The sequence below is a fragment of the Sus scrofa genome, chromosome 8 (assembly GCF_054392235.1).
Source record: "Sus scrofa isolate SSC_HxYL_T2T_F1_AM1 chromosome 8, Sscrofa_HxYL_maternal_Yorkshire_Landrace_v2.0, whole genome shotgun sequence".
NCBI lineage: Eukaryota > Metazoa > Chordata > Mammalia > Artiodactyla > Suidae > Sus > Sus scrofa.
Window position 1 is genome coordinate 20,115,663 of NC_139390.1, and position 27,765 is coordinate 20,143,427.

General features: G+C 45.8%; 1 protein-coding gene across 4 annotated transcripts in view; it reads right to left on the reverse strand.

Moving 5' to 3' along the window:
* Positions 1–2,382: 2,382 nt before the first annotated feature.
* CCKAR (cholecystokinin A receptor) overlaps positions 2,383–27,765 on the reverse strand; it is a 32,451-nt gene continuing 7,068 nt past the window's right edge. Inside the window, exons 3-7 of one of the 4 annotated variants that reach the window (XM_084971714.1) lie at positions 15,141–15,470; positions 14,186–14,437; positions 9,902–10,163; positions 7,639–7,766; positions 2,383–6,488 (exon numbers count right to left, since the gene is read on the reverse strand). In XM_084971714.1, coding sequence (XP_084827840.1) covers positions 5,956–6,488; positions 7,639–7,766; positions 9,902–10,163; positions 14,186–14,437; positions 15,141–15,252 — 1,287 coding nt within the window. In that variant the 5' untranslated portion in view covers positions 15,253–15,470 and the 3' untranslated portion in view covers positions 2,383–5,955. Of the gene's footprint in view, positions 6,489–7,638; positions 7,767–9,175; positions 9,337–9,901; positions 10,164–14,185; positions 14,732–15,140; positions 15,492–27,765 lie in introns of those variants that run through there. The other 3 variants (XM_003356886.5, XM_013978565.3, XM_084971715.1) reach the window with 3 other exon arrangements.

The following is a 27,765-nucleotide window of genomic DNA, read 5'->3' on the forward strand; positions in this document are numbered from 1 at the left end:
TGTTTCATAGATGGCCATATTTTTGCTGTGTCCTCATGTGGCTGGAGCAGTGAGGAGTCCATTGGGGTCTTTTTTATTAGGGAACTAATCCCATTCTTAAGGACTCTACCTTCATGACCTAATCACCCCAAAGACCCTAATACCATCACCTTCGGGGTTAGATTTCTATATATGAATTTCACAAATACTCTGTCTATAGTGGTTGGCTACAACCAGTGATGAGTTAGGGTGGGCTTGCAAGAGCCAATTGCAGATTTTTCAGGAAACTTGGTAATACTAAAAATCCATTGCTTTCTAATTATTTTATTGCCTCTAGGTGTTATCTATGCTCCGAATGCTATTTACGTGTATGGATTGGCATGGAAGAAATCCTACAAGCTGCTGTGCTGCTGTACTGCTCTTCCAAGCTCTGAGCTCAGTAATGTCACACTGGTAGCTTGACCTTGGCCATGGTGGGAATATTTTCACCATGGAACTCAGCAAACCCAGTATAAGTCAAGGCCTTTTTTTTTTTTTTTTAAACTGGAGGGCACATTGTTAATTTCAGTGGCTAGAAATGGGACACAAACGTACTCCTAAACCATTAACTGGCAAAAGGGAATGAGACTGTCATGCATCGCAGAGATCCACCAGGGTTTCCCCCTCGGAACCAGAACTTTTTCCCCTGAATATAACACCCAGATAATCACTGGGGAAGGGGGACTTGCTAGAAAGGTAGCAGGGGAAGGGCAGACAGGAAGCTTTACATCACAGGCTCATGGATAAGTTGGCCAGTATTTGCCTCCTCTCTGATTTTTCTGATAAACTAGATCTACTTTAATAATGTTGATAATTCACCCAAGAGGTGAAAGCTCATTGACTGATGGTATCTCTCAGCTTTCCCGTGAGATGGCAAAGCCTGTTACCTTCCTGCTGAAAATAAACATAGACATAGACGCATCCAAGATATAAGGGCGAGAGGCCAGCTTTCCAGTCCTCCACCTTCAGGGAGCTCAGAGCAAGGACCAAAATCCATGGGGGAAGGAGGAGGGAGGGACTGAGACGAGATTTCTCATCCTTGAGTCTGCTCTAGCGCCAGGTCCACGAGCTGCGGAGCATTATGGGAAATGTAGTCACCAGCCATTGATTACATAGGCTACTAAGTGTCACCTAATCCCGACAGCAGCCCAGTAGCATTAGAATGGGCCCGATCTGACTCTGCCATTTCCAAGCTGTCCAACCCTGAACACATCTCCAGTTCCCTGAGCCTCAACCTCTTCACCTGTGACGTGTGGACAATGATGCTTTCCACGTTGTCTTGAGAATTAAAGAAACCAGATGCTGCTTGGCAAGCAACCCAGCCCCTCCTGATTGGTCAGTGGCAGGTGAAATCAGCAAGGGAACTTTCTCAGGCAGCAGCGAGGATAGATCTCTGCACCTGCCCACCCAACTCTGAGAATTTCCCCGGGGTCCTGGCCTGGTTCAGTGCAATAGCCTCAGCACCGCCTTTGAGCTGAGCACTATCTTGAGGCAACTTCTGGGAGCAGGGCAGGCAAGTGAGAAGCATATCCCAAGGCCTGGGGAGTGTGGGGGGGGCCTAGTTGTCCGGGTCCAACTCAAGGGTCACCTAGTGGTAATGTCTTTCTGGTGACCTCTAACCCCACATGCCCCAGACATTCTCCATCTCTGCACAGTATTCACCTGCTGTCACAGTGACCTCACAAGGCACGCAGCAGACTTGATGAGTCTTGGTACCCCTCCCTGCCCCAGGCCAAATCGGTTTTGGGAGTGGATTTTCATGCCTGCATTTCAATGGGAAGGGGGCTTCCCATGCACACGCACCCAGGGGAGAGCAAAAGGGAGGAAGAGATGGTAGCAAATGTCATAGAGCCAAATCTCGGTTTGGGGATACACACATGCAGAGTCAGCATAAGCCCTCCAGAAATTCTGATACTCTCCAAGAAGATGTGGTACATATGCACAATGGAATATTACTCAGCCATTAAAAAGAATGAAATACTGGCATTTTTAGCAACATGGATGGACCTAGAAACTATCATGCTAAGTGAAGTCAGCCATACAATGAAACACCAACATCAAATGATTTCACTGACGTGGAATCTGAAAAAAGGACAGACGGAACTTCTTTGCAGAAAAGATGCTGACTCAGACATTGAAAAACTTATGATCTCTGGAGGAGACAGTTTGGGGGGTGGGGGGATGTGCTTGGGCTGTGGGATGGAAAGCCTGTGAAGTCAGATTGTTATGATCATTATACAACTATAGATGTGATAAATTCATTTGAGTAATTTAAATAAATAAATTATTAAAAAAAAAAAAGAAATTCTGATACTCTCCCAAGAGTATGCCTTCCCTTGTGGAGATGCACCAGGGTGGACAGAGGACAGTCAGTCACAGCATTTATTGAGCACTCATGGTGTACAGAGTTCTGGGCAGAACACTGGAGGGAAATACAGTGGAGATTCAGCAGGTACTGTCACTCGCGTCGTGGTTACATTTTAAGTGAATGGAGAAGATACACATACACACTCAAACGTGTTGAATGGACATCTAGATACATATATTGCTCACTTACCACTACAAGTTATGATGAGAGTTTGCCACTGTAACTAGTGCAGGAGAAGCCATGGGGACACATGGGTTAAGTCAAGGTCAAAGATATATTTCAGGGCTCAAGTTCTGACTTCCCACTCTTGTGAGGAGTGGAAGCTACCAGAAGACACTAGAAAATACCAGAAACTTAGCAAATCTGTTTTCTTTCTTTTCTTTTTTTTTTTTTTTTTTTGCTTTTTAGGCCACACCCATGGCATGCGGAGGTTCCCAGGCTAGGGGGTGAATTGGAGCTGCAGCTGCCGGACCACATCACAGCCACACAACGCAAGATCCTTAACCCACTGAGCAAGGCCAGGGATTGAACTCGCAAACTCATGGTTCCTAGTCACATTCGTTTCCCCTGTGCCATGACGGGAACTCCCAAATCTGTTTTCTTAACTGTTGGTCACTTTATTTCAAATTCAAGTTAATAATTCAGTTGAGCATGAAATAAAGGCAGTTGACTCAACAAAGTACTAGAAGAGCTTTATGTTAAAACAATTAAAAAAAAAATCAGCGTGTTGATAGTACTATTTCCAAAGGTCGGACACAGATTCTGAAAGTTAATAGCATTTTTCTTCTTTTTGAAAAATGCTTCTGTGAAAGACTTTCCAATGAATTTAACGAACAGAGGCATTTTAGTGCTCTGTATTTGGGAAATCTTGTTTATATTCTTACGTGCTTTTAAAGTTATTTTAAAGTAGGGCTGCCAGATAAATACAAGATATATTTTAGTACATGGGACATATTCATACAAAAAAAAATACTGGCTGTTTATTTGAAATTAGAATTTAACAGGACATCCTGTATTTTATTTGCTGTCTGGCACACTATTTTTAGGTTAACTTACTTTTGGAATTTCCAGAGTTTTCCAATATCAGGGGAGGGGTAATTTATCTTCATTTGTATGCTAACATTGTCGGAGAGAAAGGTTTATTCTTTTTCTTTTTTTTTTTTTTTTCTTCCACACCCATGGCATATGGACGTTCCCTGGCTATGGATTGAATCCAAGTTGCAAGTGCAACCTACAGCACAGCTGCAGCAACATTGGTTCCTTAACCCACTGTCCTGGGCCAGGGTCCTTTGCCACCACAGAGACAACACAGCATCTTTAACCTACTGCACCATAGTGGTAACTCCAAGGCTTATTTTTCTAGCAGGAAAATTGTAGGTTTTATAGGATTTACTCAAATATTAGAGACATCTTCCTTTCTTACACTTTTATAATTCCCATTTTAGTAGTGCATGTTTTAATCAGTGAGTGTCTACCTTGAAATTTTTGACTGAGGTGACAGATTAGAAATATGAAATTTATTTATCTATTTATGTATTTATTTATTTAGCTTTTTTAGGGCCACACCTGCAGCACAGAGAGATTCCTATGCTAGGGGTCATGTTGGAGCTGCAGCTGAAGCCTATGCCACAGCCACAGCAGTACAAAATCCAAGCCATGTCTGCAACCTACCCAACACTTGCAATGCCAGATTCCTAACCCATGGAGTGAGGCCAGGGATCGAACCTGCATCCTCATGAATACTAGTCAGGTTCATTACCTCTGAGCTACAATGGGAACTCAAGAAACAGGAAACTTAGATTGCAGTCTGAGGAAGAGAAAAAAACTAATATCTGGCTTGAAAAGTCCCTCATGATAAATGATCACATCCTCAATAATTTCTTCTCCATTAGACTCTCCACTCTCCCTCCACAAAAAACAAAACAAAAAAAAACCCCACAACAAACGGCAACACTCATGTCTTGCTAAACTACACAACACCCCTTGCCCATTCATGATCACTTCCTGCCATGCTCTGCCCCTCCCCCTACCATATTGATTCTCTTTTTTTTTTTTTTGATAATTGAAATCACTAGCCCTTGCACACCACAAAGGGTATCAGTCATGGACCCAGGAAAAAAGAAAAGCTCACTTCTCAGATGCCCAGAGGCATGAAAACTATGAAAAAAAAGGGAAGGAGAGAGGGAGGGGAGAGAGAGGGAGAGAGCACAGGAGCGAGCAAGCATGGGAGAGGGGGAGTGGGAGGGAAGAGGCTTGCTAGATTCTTTTCTAGAAGGGTATGTCCTGGCATCTACATGTATAGCCCGTGCTTCCTTTAAGTTGAGATTTCTATGCTGGAGGAGAGAGATTTCAACACTCAGTTTGCAAAGAAAAGAAGCTCCCATGCAAACACCAATTGCTGCAGAGGAATGCAGAATGATATCGTTTCTGAATCCAACCTCCATTCACTATTCTTTTTTAAAATACACCCAAGAGTAGACTTATAGGAAAAGAACACACTCCTATGTTCATCTTACGGACAAAATTACACTTATGAATAAACACACAGATTGCATTTAAAGGCACGGACAGCTTTGACATTCAAAAGCTATTTGTAAATTGAGTCCAAGTGTGCCAGTTTCTATTCTGGGCCCAACTCCACATGTTTCCAGCTTGGCCAGGTACATAGGTTACAGCTCTCCTTCGTACCTGGAGGTCTTTCCAGAAAAGAGGATGAGTATGGAAAATTAAGTTGAGGCAAAGAAGCCATCAGGTTTAATATCACCACATAAAGGTGGAGTTAAGCAACACATACTATTAACGTAGAAAAATATTTCTATGCCCTTGGCAGCATTTAACTTTCGCTATGATAAGGCATCTTCCATCCAGCTGCTTCCCACTTAGTCTTGTCTTTCCAGAAACATAAGTTCCAAAAATTCCAACTTTTAGACAACGGTCCTTATGCTATTCTGCGAAGAGCATAAACGCATATCTCTGACATTTCCTGACCGACCTCGAGGAGAGTAAGTCGGGCTGTTCTCATACTACAGAAAACAGCCAGAAGAGGGTTCGCTTCGCGTTCCAGCTTGCGGTCATGATGAGGTGGGTGGCGACAGAATGGACATGAAAGAGCGTCGGACTCCTGGGAAGCCAAGCAATCTCCACAATTCTGCATCAGCAGAGGCAGCAGAGCACACAACGGGGGCCCCGTGCAGAGGGAGCGGTCACCCTGGATGTTCTAGAACCTTCTAAAGCTCAGTAGGGCCCACCTCCCCGTCTGAACACATGCTTGGCAATGACACGTGCAGCCGGAGTCCTCTGGGACTCCCGTCACTGGCCTGCTGAGGTTGTTCTGAGGGTGACCGTTTCCAAAAATGCCCTGCCTGCACCGCCTGGAAACCCAGCCACGGCCCCACCCGCCGTAGTGTCTCCCTGGAGCCCGGACGACGAATGACGGAGGCCAGGCAGACAAGGAGTAGTTTCCGCCGGGAGGGCCCTTGCTTCTCCTTCAATTCCTGCTTCCGCTGCCTCCTCTGCGTCCCCGCTCGGTCCCCGCTCCTTCCTGCGGCGCCGGCGGCCAGGGCGGCCGCTCACGGGGGCGGCGCGGCGGGGCTCGCGTGGCTGTACGAGCACCTGGACAGAGAGGCCCGCGTGGTCCTGCTTTCCGCCTCCTCCCCCAGCTCCCCTCGCGCTCCTGGGGGACCGGGGTTGGGGCAGCAGGGGAACGTGGCCAGGAAGCCGAGCCGGAAGCGCTGGTTCATGAAGCAGTAGATGATGGGGTTGACGCAGGAGGAGGTGTAGGAGAGCAAGAGGATGAAGGAGATGGGGGCCCCCGAGAGGCGGCGCTCCGCCGAGGCCGCGTCGAAGGCCCGCCAGGCGTTGGCGCTGAAGATGGGCATCCAGCACAGGAAGAAGAGAATCACGATGACCACGAGCATGCGGATCACCCGCTTCTTGGCCATCAGGTTGGCCGCGGGGCTGCTGCTCCTGATGCGGTTGACCTTGCTGCCACCGCTGGTGGACAGCTGCTGCAGCTGCAGCTTCCTTGGGGACTTGGACTTCTGCAGGTAACACCCATCGCTGTCCTCGTATCTGCCGCTGCTGCCCGTGCTCGGGTTCCTTTCTGGGTGGGCAAGTGCCATCACTTAGTTTTCGTTCGGGATGGGTCATGCCAGACGGAAGGCATGGAACCCCTGCCCACACCATCAAGAGGCTAAACCAGACCTGAGCTGCATTATCGGGCGGGCAACTTTGAGCCTGCACTGATGTGGGTAGATATTGTCTACACTAGTCCTCTCCTTTAAATGAAAACTAGTAAAATACAGTATGTGATGTAGAGAATGTGAAAGGAAAATAATATGTATATAGATCCTAGGGATAAACAATTGGTAAAGAATGAATATTCACATTCTTCTTCCTTTCTCCAGCTCCTCAGGGGGAAGTTTCCTGCCTGCTCCAGACTGCTTTTACTGTGAGCACTCCGGCTAACCGGCAGAAATCATCAAAAACCAAACAAAGGGAGTTCCCATTGTGGCTCAGAGGTAAAGACCCTGATTCGTAGCCATGAGGATGTGGGTTGGATCCCTGGCCCTGCTCAGTGGGTTAAAGATCTGGTGTTGCCAAGTGCTGTGGTGTAGATTGCAGACGTGGCTCCGATCCTGTGTTGCTGTGACTGTGGCGTTCGTTGGCCACTACCGCTCCGATTCCACCCCTGGCCAGGAACTTCCATAGGCTCTAGGTGCAGCCCTAAAAACAAAACAAACAAAACAAGGAAGACATGTACGTTGTATACATGGTAAAGAGCTGAGTAAAGGGTGGCGTGAGAAGTGGGTGAGTGATGCCAACAAAGGTGTCAGGTAGGTTTTGGTGGAGAGTGGATTGTAATGAGTGGAGTGGGAGGGAGGCCCTGGGGCATCTGCAAGGGGAGTGAAGGGAGAGAGAGGATGGGGACTGGAATTACAATCAGCTTTGGTTGTGGAAGGGGGTCCATTTGGAGGCACCATCACTGAGAGCCTGGACCCGTGGACCCTCAGCTTGTAATCGGGTGATGTGTGTATTATCTCATTTTATTCCGCTCAGCACCCTTTTGAGAGGAATAATTTCTCCATCTGAATAGATGAGGAAATAGAGACACTGGACCTCACGACTATGTCTTATGACACAGAGTCTCCTAAGAAAACTTTTGAAAACCTCTAATATACTCTATACACGCTCTGAGTATATCTATTTAAGTTATAGAAAACAAGCTTTTGTAACAGCTAAGAGATAGTTACCTCTAGCAGACTTCTTCTGGCTAGCATCAAATTTTATCCCTTGGTAGAGTTCCAACGAGATTAATCCATATGCCACCATCATCACAATTCCAGGAATAAGAAAAAGGATGAGTAATAGGAACGTGTGCCTAATAAAATAAAAAGCAATCCAATAACCAGCAGCTCCAGCATTTCAGACTCAGATGGCATGGAATAAAAAGGGTTCATCTCCATTTGAATGAGTCCAAGCAAACACATTACTAGTATTTAATATCCTTGGAAATTCTGGAGGGTCCCTCATTCAAAATTGGTTACTTTTTTTTTTTAATTTCAAATAAAATCTCTTATGAAGGGCTAGTTAAATTGGAAAAGTTTGGTATAAGTCAGTGCCTGAAAGAAGTCTACATTTAAAGCTAATGAGAGCTTAAAAAAACAATAATCTGGGAGATCCCGTTGTGGCTCAGCAGTAACAAGCCTGACTAACATCCATGAGGATGAGGGTTTGATCCCCGACCTCGCTCGGTGGGTTTAGGATCTGGCTTTGCCGTGAGCTGTGGTGTAGGTCACAGACGTGGCTCAGATCTGGCTTTGCCGTGAGCTGTGGTGTAGGCTGGCAGCTGCAACTCCGATTCAACCCCTGGCCTGGGAACTTCTATAGGCCACACGTGTGGCCCTAAAAAGCAAAAAACAGCAATGAAAACCCAAAAACACAAGCCCATGAGAGTAAGGGAATTTCTCAATAAAGCTGTTACTGAATAATTATGATAATAATTAAATGCATTCATTTACTGATGACTTATTAAATGTCAATATACTATAAATGTATTACTATATTTAATTCTCATAATAAGCATTGAGATAGGTACTGTTAACATTATACCCATTTTGCAGATGAGGAAACTGAGACTCACAGAGATTGGATAATTTATCCAAAGTCACACAGCTGGTGGCAAAGGTAGAGTTTGCACCCAGGCAATATGATTCTAGAACCTATGCCCCTGAGCATCACAATATACCATTTGTTGACTTCATAACAACAGAATCATCAAATGCATCGGTAGCAATGATGGAGAACCTCCTTGTTTTTTGCAAAATAAGACATTCTGGCTCTTTCAACTTGTTGGTACAGCAGTGAGCTCATTCCAGTGCCTGGCGGGCCAGAGCTATGCTTTCTCTAAACATGTTTGATTCCTGAAGAACTGCAGCCTCTTTATGAGTCTAGCCCCTAAATCACTTTTGCAGTCTGGCATGTGTAAGGTTACACGATTAGGCCATAAAATTGTCAGAGGCTCATAGTGGCCAAGCCATTTCTTATTTCAATTGGACATGTTTTGATAAGATTTCTTTTCAAGTCTTGGAAATGTCCCTCATTTGCAACATAATTCTTTGTGTGTGTGTGTGTTACTTGATTGAAATGAAAAGGGGGAGGAGGGGGGGGCAGGGAGAGGCAAAGAAAGCAGAGCTTATCTCAGTTTTGAGCCATTTTTGAATGTCTAGCTCCCTCCTTCTAAAACATAGTGCCCTGCAGTATGTAAACATAACGCCTGGCAATTGTACAGCCTTTTAAAATATATTTAAAGACATTTTCATAAACAGAGTCTTGTTTGAATCATATCCATCTAATGAGGCAGACTGAAAAATCTCTCCATCGTTAAATCCTTGTGTAGATAAAAAACTTGAATCTCAGGGAGGTAATATGACCTTAACCAGCATCACCTGCTAGTGAACAAAGAGACAGATATTAGAACCTTGGCTTTTTATTTCTCCTAAAGTGTTCTGTGTAAGTGCCATAACTGAAGCGCTAAGTAAAAATCACATGGGATCTGGGACTTATCCTCAGCCCCACCTCCAATTCTTGGAAAATCACCGTCTTGGAAAACCTTCCGGTCCTCTAATCAGAACCCCCACCAGGCCATCCAGAAGCACGCTGCCTCGGGGTTAAGCCCAGAGGCGCTGTGATCTCTTCAGGTTTGGGACCTTGAGCAACTTTCTTAACCTCTCCATGTCTCAGTTTCCTCATCTGTAAATGGGGACAATAATAGTACCTACCCTCCACTATCGGGTTTTGAGAGGATTATTGAATTAATATATGTATGGCATTTAACACACAGCACCCTAAGTGGTTGCCATCACTGTCATCCTAGAGAGAGGTTGAAACAATCCTTCTTGAAACGCCTCCAGGAAACTGATCCCCCCAGACATTCTGGACAAGACACTCCAGGTTTACTCAAAACTGCAAAATGATATCCAGTTGCATGGAACAAAGAAACCCACGAAGCCTTACCAGGACTGCTGCATAACATCATTCGGCAGGAGGAAGCGGCACATGTTCGCAGTCTGGTTGTTACTTTTGGTGAAAGGCACCAGGCTGCTGTAGATTGGGTACGGAGTCATGATGGTAAAGGAGAGGCACCAGGTAGCGGCGATCACCTTCAAAGCGTGGGATTTCGTCTGCCAGACTCGGGACTGTAAGGGTTTGCAAATGGCACCGTATCTCTCCAGCGATATGGCTACCAGATTGAAAGTGGATACGCTCACAGAGGTGCCTGGAAAAGAAACAAAGAAGCGGGTTATGCAGGCTCCGAAATCCAAAGTTTGTTTGCACAGCAGCTTAAGCACACCTGATCTGCACAGGTTTAACAGATATCAAAGGAAAATGCTCAGAGGGTAAAGAAACTGTGTGTGTGTGTATCTTTAAAAAATGAGGTATTCCCAGCTGTGTTCCAAAAAGGATCTGAGACAGTTAAAAAATGTACTGGCAAATACATCTTATGGTCAGTTTTCAGATAGGTTTATTGAACTTTGATTACAACCTAGCTCCTGCCTAGACTGAAAGCGCTCATTAATTAATAACCAAGTGGACGAAATGGGCTCCTATCCCACAGAAGAGGTTTCTGAGTAACCCGTCGAATATCTTTAATTTTGAGCATGATCTGCATAGTTAAGTTGACCTTTTAACTTAATGTTCTCAAGGACCGTGACCCCTGAAGTTCACTGGGATCTAAGCTGGGAGCATTAAAACTCTTGCTGAAAATTTCTAGTACAGACTGTTTTTACTTTTATTTTTTAATTTTTTTCCCCCACTTGAGCCTCCTGAACTAGCAGCTGTCTCCCAAGTCTAATTTTGAGCAGGAGTTTGTTTTTTTTTTTTTTTCCTTTTATGCCACAAATGTGGCATACGGAAGCTCCCAGGCGAGGGGTCGAATTGGAGCTGCAGCTGCTGGCCTGTGCCACAGCCACTGCAACGCCAGATCCAAGCCACTTCTGCGACCTACACTGCAGCTTAGGGCAATGCTGGGTCCTTAACCCACTGAGCCACAATGGGAAGTCCCCAGACTGTTTTTTGTTTTTTTGTTTTTTTGTTTTTGCCTTTTCTAGGGCCGCTCGCACGGCATATGGAGGTTCCCAGGCTAGGGGTTGAATCAGAGCTGTAGCTGCCTGCCTATGCCAGAGCCACAGCAACACAGGATCCAAGCTGCATCTGCGACCTACACCACAGCTTATGGCAACGCCAGATCTTTAACCCACTGAGCAAGGCCAGGGATCGAACCTGAAACCTCATGGTTCCCAGCCGGATTCGTTAACCACTGAGCCACGATGGGAAATCCCCCAGACAGTTTTCAAGAGTGAAACATTCTAAATTTCAAAGGAGAGTGTTGAAAAAATACATAGTAAAAAGGGGGGGAAAATTTCCATATTTAAAAGTTTTCCCTGGGTGGGAGGACTAGGGCTTCCTTATTCATTTTGCTCTTCTGTGTTTTTTAAAAGGAACATAGATTATCAGTGAGAAAGACATCAAAACCCCTCATTTAAAAGGCACACTGTATATACAAAATAAATAATTCAGGACCTGCTGTATAGTGCAGGGAATTCTACTTAATATTCTGTAATAACCTATATGGGAAAAAAATCTGAAAAAGAATGGATGTGTGTGTATGTATAACTGAATCACTTCGCTCTACACTGAAAACTAACACAACATTGTAAACCAACTAGACTTCAATACAAAAAATTAACAAAACCAAACCAAGAAAGGGTGTACTTACACAGAGTCAAAAAGCTTACTTTTCCTTAATTTTTGTATTTTGTATGTGTATGCTTATTATAATAATATTACTATTATTATGTGCATACTTAATATAATATATTAAAGGGAATTAGTATAATATTATATCAGCATATTATTAGTATATGATTATATTAGTATACTAAAATTAAAGGGAATTAGTATATTATTATTTTAGTATATTATAATATACTAATATATATAGTATTATACCATAGTATATAGTAGTATAAAGTATATATCCTATACTATGGTATAATACTATATATCCTATAGCATTATAAGTATATAAGTATAATATACTTATTCCATTAAAATTCCCTTTAATTCTTCTCCTGAATCCTGAATTCTGTCGATTCTTCTCTTATCTCTTACCATCATTTCTTAAACCTTAGAATTAATCTGAGATTGAGAGACATTCTTGGCCTGAGGCCTTTTGGGAAACTACATATGAAAATGTTCTTTTTCTGAAGGGAATACCCAGTAGTGCTCCTTAGAGAAACCTATAACCCCCAAACCATTAGGTAAGAACTCATGTTCTGAGACAAGATTTGCTGTGTTTCATAGGTCTTTACCCTAAGGAGTTGAGGACATTTCGATTCGAGGGTACAGCCCCAAACCTCTCAGAACCAAATCTATAAAATGGGTTCATTGTAATTCTAAGCCCCCGCCAGGCCAGCAGTCTTCTTTTGGCTACGTGTTAGGAGTTTAATGAGTGTTCCTTATTAGGAGCAGGACTGAAGAGAAGACAAAATTAAGAGAAGAATTGAAATCACTGTAATAAGAAATGCCACCACACCATTATGGTATTGCAGACACTTTCAGAAGTATCTTGCTTTTCATTTTCTAGAATAGTCTGTAGTAGAAATGTTCAGGAAGAGTTTTAATGCTCCCAGCTCAGACCCTGGCTATTTTAAAAACAGTTTTTATGGAGGTCGCATTCACATAACATTAATCATTTTAAAGTGAACAGTTCCATGGCATTTAGCACATCCCCAGTGCTGTGCTGCTCCACAAGCCCTCGTTTTAAATCTCCTTGCACAAACCCCGGTTAAGATTATTAAATATTATCGTAAGCTCTATATGGACAGGTCCCGCAAGCCTAAAGCGCTCTGAGATGCTGGTTATTGTGACTGTGACACTGTTTAACAGTGATCCTTTTCACTCGTGGTCCATTTTTCTTTTCGGAGGACGTGGACCCCAGATCGACACGTTCTTGGTTATTTGTGGCACCCAGATCGGTAATTCATCATCACTTCGTCAGTCCTGGATCCCGCTTCCTCAACTGGGAGAAATAAAGGCTTTTGAAGCTTTCCTGTCTTTGAAGTCTGCCCTAGCCCAGCTCAGCTCTGCGTATTTTGCCAGGCTTAGGTCAGAACCAGAACTGCCTCTTCCCTCACTTCCCACCTCTCCTCTGTTCTCCCAACGGGGAAGGGACAAGGCATTCTGGCAGACAGAAGGGACCAAGAGACACGTCTTATTTCAGTGGCAGGAGAGCCACGACAGTCGGCAAAGCGAGGCTGTGTCCTCACCAACCACTGTGGTGGCTACCGATCTGGGTTCAAGTCAGCTCAGTGGCTTACCATCTGTGTGTCCTTGAGCACATGGGTAACCTCTCTGTGCCTCTCTTCCCTTCTCAATGAGACAAGAATGATTAACTGTATATGCTGCATAGGGTGTTGGGAGATAAAATATGATCCTGGAAGTAAAATCTTAAAGCAATTAGTAGGACAGCTGGTACTCAAAAAAAAAAAAAAGTACTCAAAAATGTTAACTCTTGCGATGGTTCTTATCATCACTGTCATTTTGAAGGGCAAAGGCAGAGAGCTGTGTATCTCAACAAATCAGGGTCAGGTCAGCCTAGTGACCCACAGGCTCCGGGAGCAAATTCAACTCCCAGCCTAGTGGCAGAGCGTGCTCTCTCTCTCTCTCTCTCTCTCGATGATCCCTGCTCCTAGGAAAACAGGCTGGGAAGTGGATCTTGAGAAGGGAATCCAACCTCTGATGATGACACTGATTCTCAAATAGCCCCAGTTCCCTAGGACAGTCCGAGCACCAGCAGGAAGAGCTGCTCTTCCAGCCCCCCTGGCCACCCCAACAGCCACACCTCAAGGTGGGTAGAGCTCAGAGTACAATCAACACCTTCCAGGAATGGACAGAGCAGCTGGAACCTGTCTTTCTAACAGCAGCAAGGAAAGCCATCTCCTCTGTGGCTTCTCACCAACTTATTCCCACGCTGAGACTCAGACCTCTGAAACGGGGGACTGACTTTGGGGGAGATGGGAGGCCTGATCCTCACAAAGCCAGCTCCTCTGTTCTTACTCATAGCCCCACACAACCGGGTGTTTAGGGTTTTTTTTTTTTTTTTTTAACCTTAGGGAATTTTTTTTTTTTTTAAACCTCAGCAGGGCTCCTGCCCTGAGGCTGTCAGGGGTTTGGGAACGTCTGGGGCCGCATGGGGTCTTGGGGGAGCTCCAGGACTCGTCACCAGCAGCTACTCACCCATGAAGTAGGTGGTGATCTTGCAGACGGCACTCCCAAAGATGAAGTCCTTGAGCAGGTTGGGGATGAGGTTGAACGGCATGCAGACGAGGCAGAGCAGGAGGTCGCTGACGGCCAGGGAGAGCAGGAAGATGTTGGTGACGGTCCTCATCCTCTTGTTCCGAATCAGCACAGTAATGACCAGCGTGTTCCCCAGGATGCTGAGCAGGAATATCACCGAGTACAGGAGAATCTGCACGGCCGGCTGCCACTCTGCCGCGACCGGCACCGACGAGCCGGAGGGAAGGAGGTTGTGGGAGCAGGATGTTAAAACCTGAGCCCACCAAGCAAACGTATGTCCTGCCGATTTTGGGGGGTGGGGGGTTGCAGGGCGTACATCATGGAACCCAGCTCTCCCCATACTTACACTATTTTGCAGAAACAAAGTGAGGAGAGCACAGAGCGATGTCGTCGAGGCTTAAATGGTTGGTCTGTTAAAGGATCCCTCGGGGAACCACTTTTTCTTAAGAACAGTGCTCCTCCAGTGAATCAGGATTGCTCTCTTCCCTAGCTGCTAAGCAGTTTTCGCTTTAATCGCTTCTTCACACTGATTTTCCCCGAGAAAAGGCCACAGCTGGATTGTGACAGCGCCTTTTCTGTGATGCTTGTAAGTCCAAGCTTCGACACTTGTCCTCCCTTCTGGCCACCCTTCAGCTCCTCCTCCTACCCCTTTTGTGCCCCCAAGTTCTATCCATGAATCCCAGCTCTCCCGTGGGGGAACAATAAGAGCCCTGAACTCGATCCTGCTTTTTGACCTCTTATCCAAACTTCTGAGCAGGTGACTTTATCCAGCCTGGCCTCACGAGGACCTGGTTCTATTTTGCTCAATCAGCCTTGCCGTTACGGATGTCTCCCCCACCCCCACCACCCCAACTGAATAGTTTTCTGCATAAAAAGAATGGTCTCTGCCACCTACCTTGGGAAGGATGGGGCTGATCCAAACAGAAAAGCGTCTCATTTTCGATCCCCAGTTCGCAGGGGGGAGTGATGTTGCTTCCATTCATAAGAAGGCTGTGGACCACATCCATCCTTGCCTGCTGCTTTCCCCCAAGTGCTGGCGAGCTGGTGAATGGCTCCTGCTCGGCTCATTCCTCTAAAGACGGACTGCAGAGTCTCCCAAGTGCAACCTGCCCTGCGGGGCAGGGAGGTGGGGCAGTGAATTCCAGGTGCGGGCTTCTGCAGCCATTCTTAAAGGGACTGGAGTTCAGCACACTCAGTCCGGCTGGGCAAGCATGTGCACTCCTGTCTTGGAAAGAGCAGCTGATGTGAGCCAAGCCCACTCCACCTTCCAGGCCCACCCCATTCCTGGGCCAGCGCAGGGCCCTGAGCGCAGCCAGCCTTCCTGTGAGTTAACCCTTCCTGGAGTGATCGCTGCGTTGACACTCGCGTGCACACGTGCGTGGACAGACACATGCATGGGCACAGACGCACATGCTTCCCCGGTACCTCTCTTCTCTGTATAGGAACCTGTCACCATCCCAGACACAAGCAGAAGAAAGCCCGCCGTGGCTGTGTGAGGCAGGAACAATTAACAATTAACAGATACCATAATACAGAGCATCAGGACCTAAGGAGATGGAGTTTCTACCTCCTTATATAAAAGCAATTAGTGCCTTTTTAGCTTTGGAACGATGCCCAGCAATGTGTGTGGATATAACTGCTGGCTGGTTGTTAAGTTGTTACCAACCAGGGGGTGATTTCTTGTGGTCTCTGCCCTTGTTAACTGAAGCCAGGGGGTGCTTTGGCTCTAGGTGCCTGGATCCTTGTTACAGAAGCACTTAGGAAGATGTTTCATGCTTTCATTTATTCATGCGTCCATTCATTCACCCGTGTTCATAAGAGTCAGCTGTTTGCCAGGTACTTTTTTAAACACATAAGCAAATAATGAATAGGATATTTCAAATGTGTGAAGCACCCCCAAAGAAATAAAGCAGGATGGAGTAAAGGAGAGGGATGGATGGGGGTGGTTAATTTATACGTGGTATCAGGAAGGGCCTCCCGCAGGAGGGGGCCATGATCAGAGAGCTGGGTGACCAGGAGGAGGAAGGCTTTGGTGATCTGGGGAAAACTGCTGCCAGTCTTTTTGGCAGAGGTGATGGCACGAGCAAAGGCCCTGAGGTGGGAATGAACTTGGCCTTTTGAGGAACAGTTAGATGTAGGAATGAGTAAGGGTGGACTGTGGGAGGTGAGATTGCGGGGGGCGGGGGGGGGCGGCGACCAAGGGCTCTGGCTTTTCTGTGAGGCTTTGTGCTGTTGTCAAACTGCTCCGACCCCATCATACACTTGGTCTCCCCTTTGGGAAAGCAGAGGACAGCAGAGGGCGCTGTGTTTCTCACATGCCGCCAGGCCCAGCAGAGACCTGGACTGGACACACAGCGCTCTCAGTTGACAGGGCAGCTTGTTTTATATTTGCTGGATCCCTGGCCGGCACAGATGAACTAAGGGGCATGTTTACTGCCCAGGCTCAGGATGTGGGGCTGGGAAGAGAGGGGTACCTCTTGTCTTTGAAATCACGAACAACTCATGTGGGAGGCCCTTAGTCATGGGAATTAGAAATGGAGAAGCTCTCAGTAATTCTTAAGAGGACAGGTTCTGGCAACAGACCCGGGATCAAATCCTGGCTTCACTGGTTACTTGCTGGGAAATACTGGGTGGGTTTCTTTCTTTTTCTTTCTTGTCTGTCTGTCTTTTTTTTTTTTTTTTTTTTTTTTTTTGCTTTGCTTTTTCTTTCTTTCTTTCTTGTTTGTTTTTGTTTTTGTTTTTTTGCTTTTCAGGGTGGCTCCTGTGACATATGGAGGTTCTGTGGCCGCCATCCTATGCCACAGCCATAGCATTGCAGGATCTGAGCCGCATCTGCGACCTACACCACAGCTCATGGCAACACCGGATGCTTAACCCACTGAGCGGGGCCAGGGATGGAACCCGCATCTTTGTGGCTACCAGTAGGGTTCGTTTCCTCTGTGCTGCGACAGGAACTCCTGGGCAGGTTTCCTACCTAAGACTCTTTTCCTTCTTTTGTCAAGTGGGGATCAAAATGACCTCATGGATGTTTGTGATAAAGAATCACTGATCGCCTCGAAACAGAGAAAGTGTTCAATAAATCACAGACAATAAAAACTATGACTGATACGGACCCTGCCCACCAGGAGGGGACCCAGTGCGGGACTGTTCTGATTTGAGGAGGGATGCACATTCAGGGTCTGAGCTGTGGGTACAGCTAAATTTCACAGCACGGCTGATCCCAGGAGCCCGCTGCTTCAGCTGCTTTCACGGAGCTGACATCACCAGCCACAGAGGGCGCTTCCTGTTCGGGCACCGTGGCTGCTGCTTCAGCCACTGCACAGAGCCTGCTGCTGCGGGTCCAAGAGCAAAAGAGCAGGGGGCTCCCTCTCAGCCCACCCTGAGCTGAAATGGAGCCCACTTTGGAGCAAGTTCCTTCCTTCCCCCCTCCTGCCTCCTTTTCCCCTCCCTTCCTTTCCATTCCATTCTGTTCATCACTTGGCAGGAAGCAAGGGTGGAGTGGAGGAGGGTTTTGTAAACTCACCAAGAGTAAGTGTGGCCCATTGGAATGCTGCCATGCAAATTACAAACTTCAGGGCAAATCTGAATCACCCAGGGTAGGGGTTCAAAAATGGGGATTCCTATACAATGAAATACTACTCAGCCATAAAAAAGGACAAAATAATGCCATTTGCAGCAACATAGATGCAATTAGAGATTCTCATACTACGTGAAGTAAGTCAGAAAGAGAAAGACAAATGCCATATGCTATCACTTATATGTGGAATCTAAATTATGGCACAAATGATCCCATCTATAAAACAGAAACAGATCGTGGGCATGAAGAACAGACTTGTGTTTGCCAGGGGGACGGGGAGAGAAGGGCATGGACAGGGAGTTTGGGGTTAGGAGATGCAAACTCTTACATTTAAAGTAGCTGAGCAATGAGATCCTATTGCCCAGCACAGGGAACTGTGTACAGTCTCAGGTTAAAACATGATGGAAGATTGTATTAAAAAAAGAAAAAATATATATGTATGGCTGGGTCACTCTGCTGTACAGCAACAACTGAAGGAACATTGTAAATCAGCTATACTTTAAACAAATAAATAAATAATTTACCCCAAACTGGAATTTAAAAAAATGAGGATTCCCAGGCTCCCCTCCTAGGGATTCTTTTTTTTTTTTTCTTTTTAGGGCCACACCTGCAGCATATGGAGGTTCCCAGGCTAGGGGTTGAATCAGCTCTGCAGCTGGAGTCCATGCCACAGCCACAGCAATGCAGGATCTGAGCTGTGTCTGCCCCCTACACCATAGCTCACGGCAATTCCGGATCCTTAACCCACTGAGTGAGGCCAGGGATTGAACCCACATCCTCATGGATACTAGTAGGGTTCGAAACGGCCAAGCCACTGCGTGAGCTCCTGCTCCTATGGATTCTGATCCTTCAGCCCTAGGCCTGGGAATCTTCATTTTAATCCAGCAATCCTGGTGATTTGGAGGCTGGCCATCTCAGGATGGCCTCTCAGGAAGGCAGCGGGAACCTAAGCTTGGTCTTCACCAATAGCTGTGAACGTGAACAAACATCTTGACTTTTCTGAGTCTCCGCCTGCTGATCTGTGAAATTGGCATAACATAGCACTACCTATAAACCTAGCAAAGCACCTCAGATAGTGCCTGTAACACAGACCTGGACCCTAATCGTTGTTATTAGTGGGATAAGACTAATCCTAGGGATGCTCTATTTATTCCCATCGGCATGGCCAAGGTAAGGGTTTGTAGCTCCAGTGCGCGAGCACCGTGTCTGGCGAGTAGTATGTGCTTGGGAGATGGGAATGTGTTGAAAAGCAGGAGCGCCAGTATTGCATCACTTAGGCTACCTTTTTACTGGTTCTTTTCCCAGCCAACTCCAGATTTTTCACTCTGAGCCAGTGTTACTGTAGAGTTAAATTTAAAAGAGAGAGAATTCCAGCAAGAGACATTAGGGCTTTCAAGGGAAGAGCTGATGCATTTTTCAGGGAGTTAGCCTTCATCTCATTCCTCAGCACATAGTTATTGAATGTCTAAGTGCCAGGCATGATGCCAGGTGCTGGGGATCAGCCCGGAGCCGAGTAAATGGAATTCTGCCTCTAGGAACTTCTCAGTCCACTTCAGGAGGCAGGAGAGAAATAGATGGGGCAAAACAGAAGGGGCCCTCTCGCCTTGAAGCCCCATTCTCTAGGGACCAGCTCAGGCGAATTGATAAAATTTACTAAATTGGAGTTCCTATTATGACTCAGCGTGTTAAGAACCCGACTAGTATCCATGAGGATGCAGGTTTGATCCTTGGCCTCGCTCAGTGGGTTAAGGATCTGGCAAGCTGAGGTCACAGATGTGGCTTGGATCCCCGTTGCTGTGGCTCTGGCGTAAGCTGGCAGCTGCAGCTCCAATTCGACCCCTAGCCTGGGAACTTCCATATGCCATGGGTGTGGCCCTAGAAAGAAAAAAAGAAATTTACTAAATTGAGTTGAAATGGTTTAATTGTCTCTCCTCCCTCCGAGGCACACAGGTCGGGTGCCTCCTGAGGTCCAGTTGCCTTTTGGGTGCCAGGGACTCTTTTCTGGCAAAACTCTTCAGAAGATGGGACACGAGCCAGCTTGATAGACCCCTGGATGAGGAAATTGGTAGCTGCTCCCCAAGCCATTCTCCAGCTTCAGAAACAATTATTCTGAAACATCGAAAAGATTTATATGGATTTTTTTTGTTCTCATTATAAAATGAATCACATGCTCATGGTAAATTTTTTTAAATAAAGAAAAATAGATCCATATAAATATACGCACATACAGTTCAGGGTCCCACATGATTTAATCTCAGAGAAACACAGTCCAGAAGCCCGAGGTAGTTAACAGGTGATGGCAGGTTGCAGGTTACCCAATTCATAGGGCAGCCTGACATTTCTTAAAATTCCTCTCCTTGCAATTCCCCCCTCCTCTGCCTTCAGGACTGTTGCTCTAAATTCCTCACTCCTCATTCTCTTCCCAAGCCACTCAGAAGGCTGCACGCTAGGCCTTTCCTCTTTCTGTCCGCCTCAGACTTCTGGAAGCACCTGACTGGAACTCCCCTCCCCCTGCCCAGCCTTGGGAGGGTGGATGTGATGAGGTTCGGGTGCAGCCCCACTGCCCCCCAGAGGCCTGTGCAAAACCGCCCGCTGACGTCCTTCTCCCACTGGCTGCCCTTCTGGAGAAATCATCAGTGGATCCTTTTTGGTAAGTGAAAAACCCCTCCTTGCCGCAGAGGAAGGCAAGCCCCATGTCTGCCTGTCTGATGTGGCTGTCACTTAGCAACTCCTGGCTGGGTTTGGGCAAGTAGCTTTGCATCTGTCTCTATTTCCTCACCTGCAAAATGGGCTAACAGGGGTAATGCCTCCCTCAGCGGGCTGCTGGGACATTACATGTAAATCAGCCAGCAGAGTGTTTGCCATGTCATAAGGCTCAGTAAATAATAATAGTAATAGTAGCAGTAATAGTAATATGCCATATTTCACGTTGATAGGAACAGGAAAATCGTCCTTAACACCACTGCTCAAGATAACATTTGTTATCAGATTTTGTGGCTCTCCTTCTGGCCTTTACCTCTAAACATGGTTTAAAAAAAAACAAATTTGGGAGTTCTCTCATGGCTCAGTGGGTTAAGGATTGGGTGTTGTCACTGCTGTGGCTCTGGTTACAGTTGTGGCTTGGGTTTGATCCCTGGCCCAGGAATTTCCATATGCCACAGGTGTGGCCAAAAAAAAGCAAATTTGGAATCATACTTTATGTATGGTATTCATCCTACTTACCGTTTTTTGAAAATATATTTTGAAAGTAGAATTTTCCCTCAAAATGAGAAATATAGTTTTTGTAGGGTTCTGAAAAATGTACTAATTTTTTGAAATTTTCAATAAGTAAAAAAAATATATAATGCCATCATCCAAACAATTTGAAAAGTGTTTTACTTACATTCTACCTTGTATATTCATTAGTTTCTCTCAGTTTTTCATCATCATGTTTTAGTACTTCTCTATGGTATTATTTTTAGGGATGTCTATTATTTCATTAAGAACGTGTACTTCAATCCACTAAAGAATTTCCGTACGTTGGATATGTAGTTATTATTTGTAGCCTGCTTTTTTTTGGCGGCACCTGCAGCATGCAGAAGTTGTCAGGGATCGAACTCACGCCAGGGCAGCGACAATGCTGGATCCTTAACTGCGAGGCCACCAGGGAACTCCCACAGCCTTCTGCTTTTACAAGTGACACTGTAGTGAAACACTTGTGCATACATATTTTGGGGGCAGCATTCGTGTTGAACGCATCGTCAGCGCCACTTCCTAGAGCTGCCAGCACAATGTGGGGGACTCCCTGGCGCTGGTGTCCTGAGGCCTCAGCACATAGCCGTCCCTGAGATCATACTCAATTGTAAGGTCGCTATTTATTAGTACTGGTGTGTTCTTTTATCGGCATAGTTTCAGTTAATAGTATCATTTTGTTAATTGAATAATCTAAATAAATCTCACAGTTGCTTTCATTTGCATGTCTTTCCTTTTTAAGGAAGTATAGTCGATTCACAGTATCACGTTAGTTTCGGGTGTACAACATAGTGGTTCAAAATGTATAGATTATACTCCATTCAAGTTATTATAAAACACTGGCTACATTCCCTGTGCTGTCCATGACATTCTTGTATCTTATTCATTTGTCTGTCTCATACTTTGTACCTGTTAATTCCCTACCTCTAGCTTCTTCCCCTCCACCCCCTACTGATAACCACTAATTTGTACCTGGTATCTGTGTCTGTTTCTGTTTTATTATATTCATTCGTTTGTTTTATTTTTTAGCTTTCCCCTATAAGTAAAAACCTCCAGTATTTGTCTTTCTCTGTCTGATTTCCTTCTCAAGGCATAATACCTTCCAGGTCCATCCATGAGGTTGCACATGGCCACATTTCATTCTTTTTTCTGGCTAATATAATTTGGATGTCTTTTATTACCAAAGATGCTCCATATTTTCCATGGGTTTGTTTCCCAGTTGTCTTTCTTCTTCTGTCACTTAGGTAAACCTAAGATAAGCCAGAGCATGTTAAGTGCATTGTTTATGTGCTTTGCCCACTTCTTTGTTCGATCAACAAATATCTATGGAACATCTACTCTGTGGCAAGAACTCAGGCGGGTACTGTTCACAGCAGTGAAGAAACCAAAGACCCCGCCTTTCCTGGGCCCCCATTCTAGTGAGGGACCTGAGATGAACACAGACATAAATAGAGCTGTTAAGGGCAGAGAGTGCTAAGTGCTCTGCAGGGAAATAAAGCCAGATGAAGGGCTGGAGAGTGATGCAGGACCAGAGAAGGCCGTTCTGAGGAGGTGACATTTGAATTGAAGGAATGCGTTGCATGACTTTCTGGGAATTTAATGTCATCTTAAAATATTTTTCTTGGAGTTCCCGTCATGGCTCAGTGGTTAACAAATCTGACTAGAAACCATGAGGTTACGGGTTCGATCCCTGGCCTTGCTCAGTGGGTTAAGGATCTGGCGTTGCCGTGAGCTGCGGTGTAGGTTGCAGACTCGGCTTGGATCCCGCGTTGCTGTGGCTCTGGTGCAGGCCGGTGGCTACAGCTCCAATTGGACCCCTAGCCTGGGAACCTCCATATGCCACGGGAGCGGCCCTAAAAAGACAAATATATATATATATATTTTTTTTCTCATCGCTTGACAAGAATGCTACTTAAAGAGATGACAATGCCATTTAATTTACAAAGTACTGTCATAAACTGCTGTGTTGCAAGACTGTTCCCCTTTTCCTTCTTATATGATAATAGGAGCCCCAATTCATTTCTTTTTATTGAAGTATAGTTGATTTACATTGTCGTGTTAGTTTCAGTTGTATAGCAAAGTGATTCAGATATATATACACCCACACAAGCATTTTTTTCAGATTCTCTTCCATTGTAGGTTATTAGAAGATATTGAATATAGTTCCCTGTGCTCTACACGAGGTCTTTGCTGTTTATTTCTGACATCGTGGTGTGTATTGGTTAATCCCAAACTCCGAATTTATGCTTCCCCTTGCTTTCCCTCCGGTAACCATAATCTAGTTTTCTATGTCAGTGAGTCTTGGTTTTTTGTTTGTTTGTTTTTTGTTTTTATGGCCACACCAGTGGCATATGGAAGTTCCCAGGCCAGGGAAAGAATTCAAGTTGCAGCTGCCCACCTACGCCATAGCTGCAGCAAAGCATCCTTTAACACTGCACCAGGCTGGGGATTGAACCTGCACCTCCATAGCCCCCCGAGCCATTGTAGTTGGATTCTTAACCCACTGTGCCATAGCAGGAACTCCATTTTTGTTTTGTAAATAAGTTCATTTGTATAATTTTTAAAAGATTTTACATATAAGTGATATCATATGATATTTGTATTTCTCTGACTTAACTTCACTTAATATGATAATCTTTAGGCCCAAGAATGTTGCTGTAAATAGCATTATTTCATTCTTTTTTTATGGCTGAGTACTATTCCATTGTATATATAAACTACATCTTTATCCATTCCTCTTTTGGTGGGCACTTATATTGCTTTCTTGTCTTGGTTATTGTAAATAGTGCTGCCATTAACACTGGGGTGTATATGTCTTTTCGAATTAAGAGTTTTCATTTTTTCTGGACACATGTATGCCCAGGAATGGGATTGCTGGATCATAGAGTAACTCTATTTTTAGTTTTTTGAGAGGAATCTCTATACTGTTCTCCACAGTGGCTGTACCAATTTACATTCCCACCAACAGTGTAGGAGGGGTTCCCTTTTCCCCAGTACCCCCTCCAGCATTTATTGTTTGTAGACTTTTTGATGATGGCCATTCTGACTAGTGTGAGGTGATATCTTACTGTAGTTTTGATTTGCATTTCTCTAATAATTAGCAATGTTGAGCATCTTTTCACGTGCCTGTTGGCCATCTGCACATCTTCTTTGGAGAAATGTCTATTTAAATGTTCTGCCTGTTTTTTTTTTTTTTTTTTTTTGTCTTTTGTCTTTTTGTCTTTTGTTGTTTTTGTTGTTGTTGTTGCTATTTCTTGGGCCGCTCCCGCGGCATATGGAGGTTCCCAGGCTAGGAGTTGAATCGGAGCTGTAGCCACCGGCCTACGCCAGAGCCACAGCAACGCAGGATCCAAGCCGCGTCTGCAACCTACACCACAGCTCACGGCAACGCCGGATCATTAACCCACTGAGCAAGGGCAGGGACCGAACCCACAACCTCATGGTTCCTAGTCGCGACGGGAACTCCTCTGCCTGTTTTGTGATTGAGGGGTTTGGGGTTTTTTGATATTGAGTCAAATGAGCTGCTTGTGGATTTTGGAAATGGATCCTCAACTTTTAATTGGGTGCATAACTGCTTAGAATTGATTTTTGTATTTCCAGCCTCCTTTGCACTTAGATGTGGCTCTATGACAAGATCTGGCCAATGAGAAATAGGCAGACATGAATATGAAGCTCCTGAAAAGTATCTTTACAGAGAAGGAGCATACCCTTTCCATCCTCCCTCTGGCTAGAATGAGGATTAGAACGCTGGAGCTAAAGCAGCCACATTGTACCCTGAGGTGGACACCAGACATTAAATGTAGCAGAAGCTTGGATACGAACAGAAACTGGGATCTCCGATGGTCTTAAAACTTATATGCCAGCCAGCCCTGAACTGCTTACCTTTAGACTTCATTTATGTAAGTAATAAAAATGAATTTGTTTCATTAAGCCAATATTTTGGGTTTTCTGCCACTTGCAATAATCTGAACTAAAACAGTGTGAGTTAGAGTCTGCGTATTTAGTTCTGATCTTTTCTTACATGATTCCTCAACTGCCCTCAGGATGCTTCAGGGTAGTAGTCACCTCACTGACTGTGCTTATATATCCCAGCCTCCAGCAGGTCTGATCCCCTCCCACCTAGTCAGGGTACCATTCTTTTTTTCTCTTTTTTTCTTTTTAGGGCCGCACCTGCGGCATATGGAGGTTCCCAGGCCAGGGGTCAAATTGGAGCTGCAGCTGCCAGCATATGCCACAGCAGTGGTAGATCTGAGCCACATCTGCAACCTATACCACAACTTGTGGCAATGCTGGATCCTTAACTCACTGAGCCAGGCCAGGGATCGACCCCGCATCCTCACTGACGCTAGGTCGGGTTCTTAACACGCTGAGCCACAATGGGAACTCCAGGGTACCATTCTTCAGGGCCCAACTTCACCCCATCTCCAAGCAGCCATCTCCAGTTTACAGCCCTCATGGCTCTGCCTTTGCTCCTGACTGCCACAGCCTGTCCTACCAAATTGCCTTATTCTGTCTCAAGTTGAAGATAAATCTCTGTCCAGTTATTTCACGTCTCTCCATCCCCACTACCCTACCCCAGTCCACGTGACCCTTAATCAATGTCCCCACATCCCCTTTGACTTCTCGCATCCCTTCTTGATGCAATCACCTGAGTAGTGGTTTAAAAATATAGACCTGGGAGTTCCCGTTGTGGCTCAGTGGTCACGAACCCGACTGGTATTCATAAGGATGCAGGTTCTATCTCTGGCCTCTCTCAGCAAGTTAAGGATCCAGTATTGCCATGACCTGAGGTGTAGGTCGCAGACTCGGCTTGGATCTGGTGTTGCTGTGGTTGTGGTGTAGGCTCCCAGCTGTGGCTCTGATTCAACTCCCTAGCCTGGGAACTTCCATGGGCCACAGGTGCAGCCCTAAAAAATACATATGTGTATGTGTGTGTGTGTGTGTGTGTGTGTGTGTGTGTATGTGTGTGCGTGTGTATATGTATATATGTGTGTATATGTATGTGTGTATGTATACATGCATGTGCATGTATACATGTGTGTATGTATATATGTGTATATAAGTGTATGTGTACATGTGTGTGTGTGTGTGTGTGTGTGAATGTTATTGCCTACCTGAAACTCTCCAGCCCCATCAGAGCGGATGGTCTCTGCCTCCCCCCCGGCTTCATCTGACACTCTTCCCCACCCACTCCCAGGGCCCGTGTATGCCACACATACTTTCTTCTCTCTCCTGTGCCACGCGCCTGGCTCCCTCTCTTCCCTATAATCTTTGCACACGTTGTTCTCTCTGCCCAGGCGGTTCTGCCAGTTCTCTCACCCTCACTCACCCGTACCCACCAAAGCCACATTCTTAGGGAATTCTCCCCTGGGCCCAGACTGGAACAAGGTTCCCTTTGGGGTGTCTACACGGCCCCCAGAGCTCTTTTTCCTTTACTGTGCGCTCCAGGGCACTGACTGTGGTTGGCAGTATTACCTTTGTGTGTTTGCAGGGTCTGTCACCCACTAGCCTGAGGCACCGTGAAGGTAAGGGCTATGTCTCTTTCGCACATCCCTCTAGTAGCTCCTCAATCCAAATGTCCAGCACCAGTCCTTGTAAAACCTCTAGGAAGTAATCATTAGCTCTTGTTATCATTTCCTTCTGCAGATGAGGAAGATCCATCACAAGGAGATGGGAAATGCAGCATCAGTATTCAGACCCAAGGAGGACTGGCGCCAACATCTATGCTCATTTCATTCCACGACAGCGGTATAAACACCCCCTAACACTTCTCAGGGTCTGATGGGTACAGAGACCAACAACTGACTTGCTTCCACCCCATCTGGTCCTCAGCGCAGTTGTGAAGGGGCAGTGAGTCTTCCAGACCCAAGGGCCTGAATCTCAGAATGGAATTTCACAGCGGATGACAGACACTGGGGGCGACACTTCAGGGCAGAGGATCCTATGATGTAAGAGTTGGCAGGAAGACAAACTAGAAGTTGCTTAGACATTTGCCCGCTCTTGCTTAGGGTCTCCAAGGACCACTCAGAGCAGGACATCAAGAGGTAACTTTCTGAGTCAGAACCTCAGAAAGCCCCTGAGAAAACAGTTCCATCAGCTCCGGTCCTGGGATCCCACCCAAAAGTTACCCTAGCTCTCCATCTCCCACTCCCCCGTTGCGCTCCCCCAACCCAAACGCCTTTCTCCTCCCTGAGTTAAAAGACCACAACCCTCCGGGGACGGTAGTGGCTGCAAAGGGCTGGATGTCCCTCCCCAGAGGTGGTGGGAGGTCTGTGTCTTCAACTCTGCCAGCCTAATGTCCTCCTCTGCTATTATTATCATTGCTAGTCATGGCAGGACAGGGCTGCTGCACACGGGTAGGTCACGAACGACCCAAGGTTCACGTGCCTCGGAGGTGTGGGGCGCCAGCCACACTGCTCTTAGGGGAACCTTTGAGAGACAGGTGTCTTCTGATCCACCCCCGTATCCGCTGGCTATTTCAGGATTGTAACAGCTACCGAATCCATTAACTGGACTAAAAGTGAAAGCAACTGGAAGCACAAATGCCTTGAAAGGTTTCAGTGCTTTAATGCTGATCTGGCCTAATTACTGCCCGAAGGAGGGTCAGAACAGAGCTCTTCACCTCAGCCCCCTTCACGGCCCAATACGTTCCTGCTTCATGGGAGGGGATGCTTCCTGATCCTTGAGGGCAGGACCTGGAGCGATGTTTGCT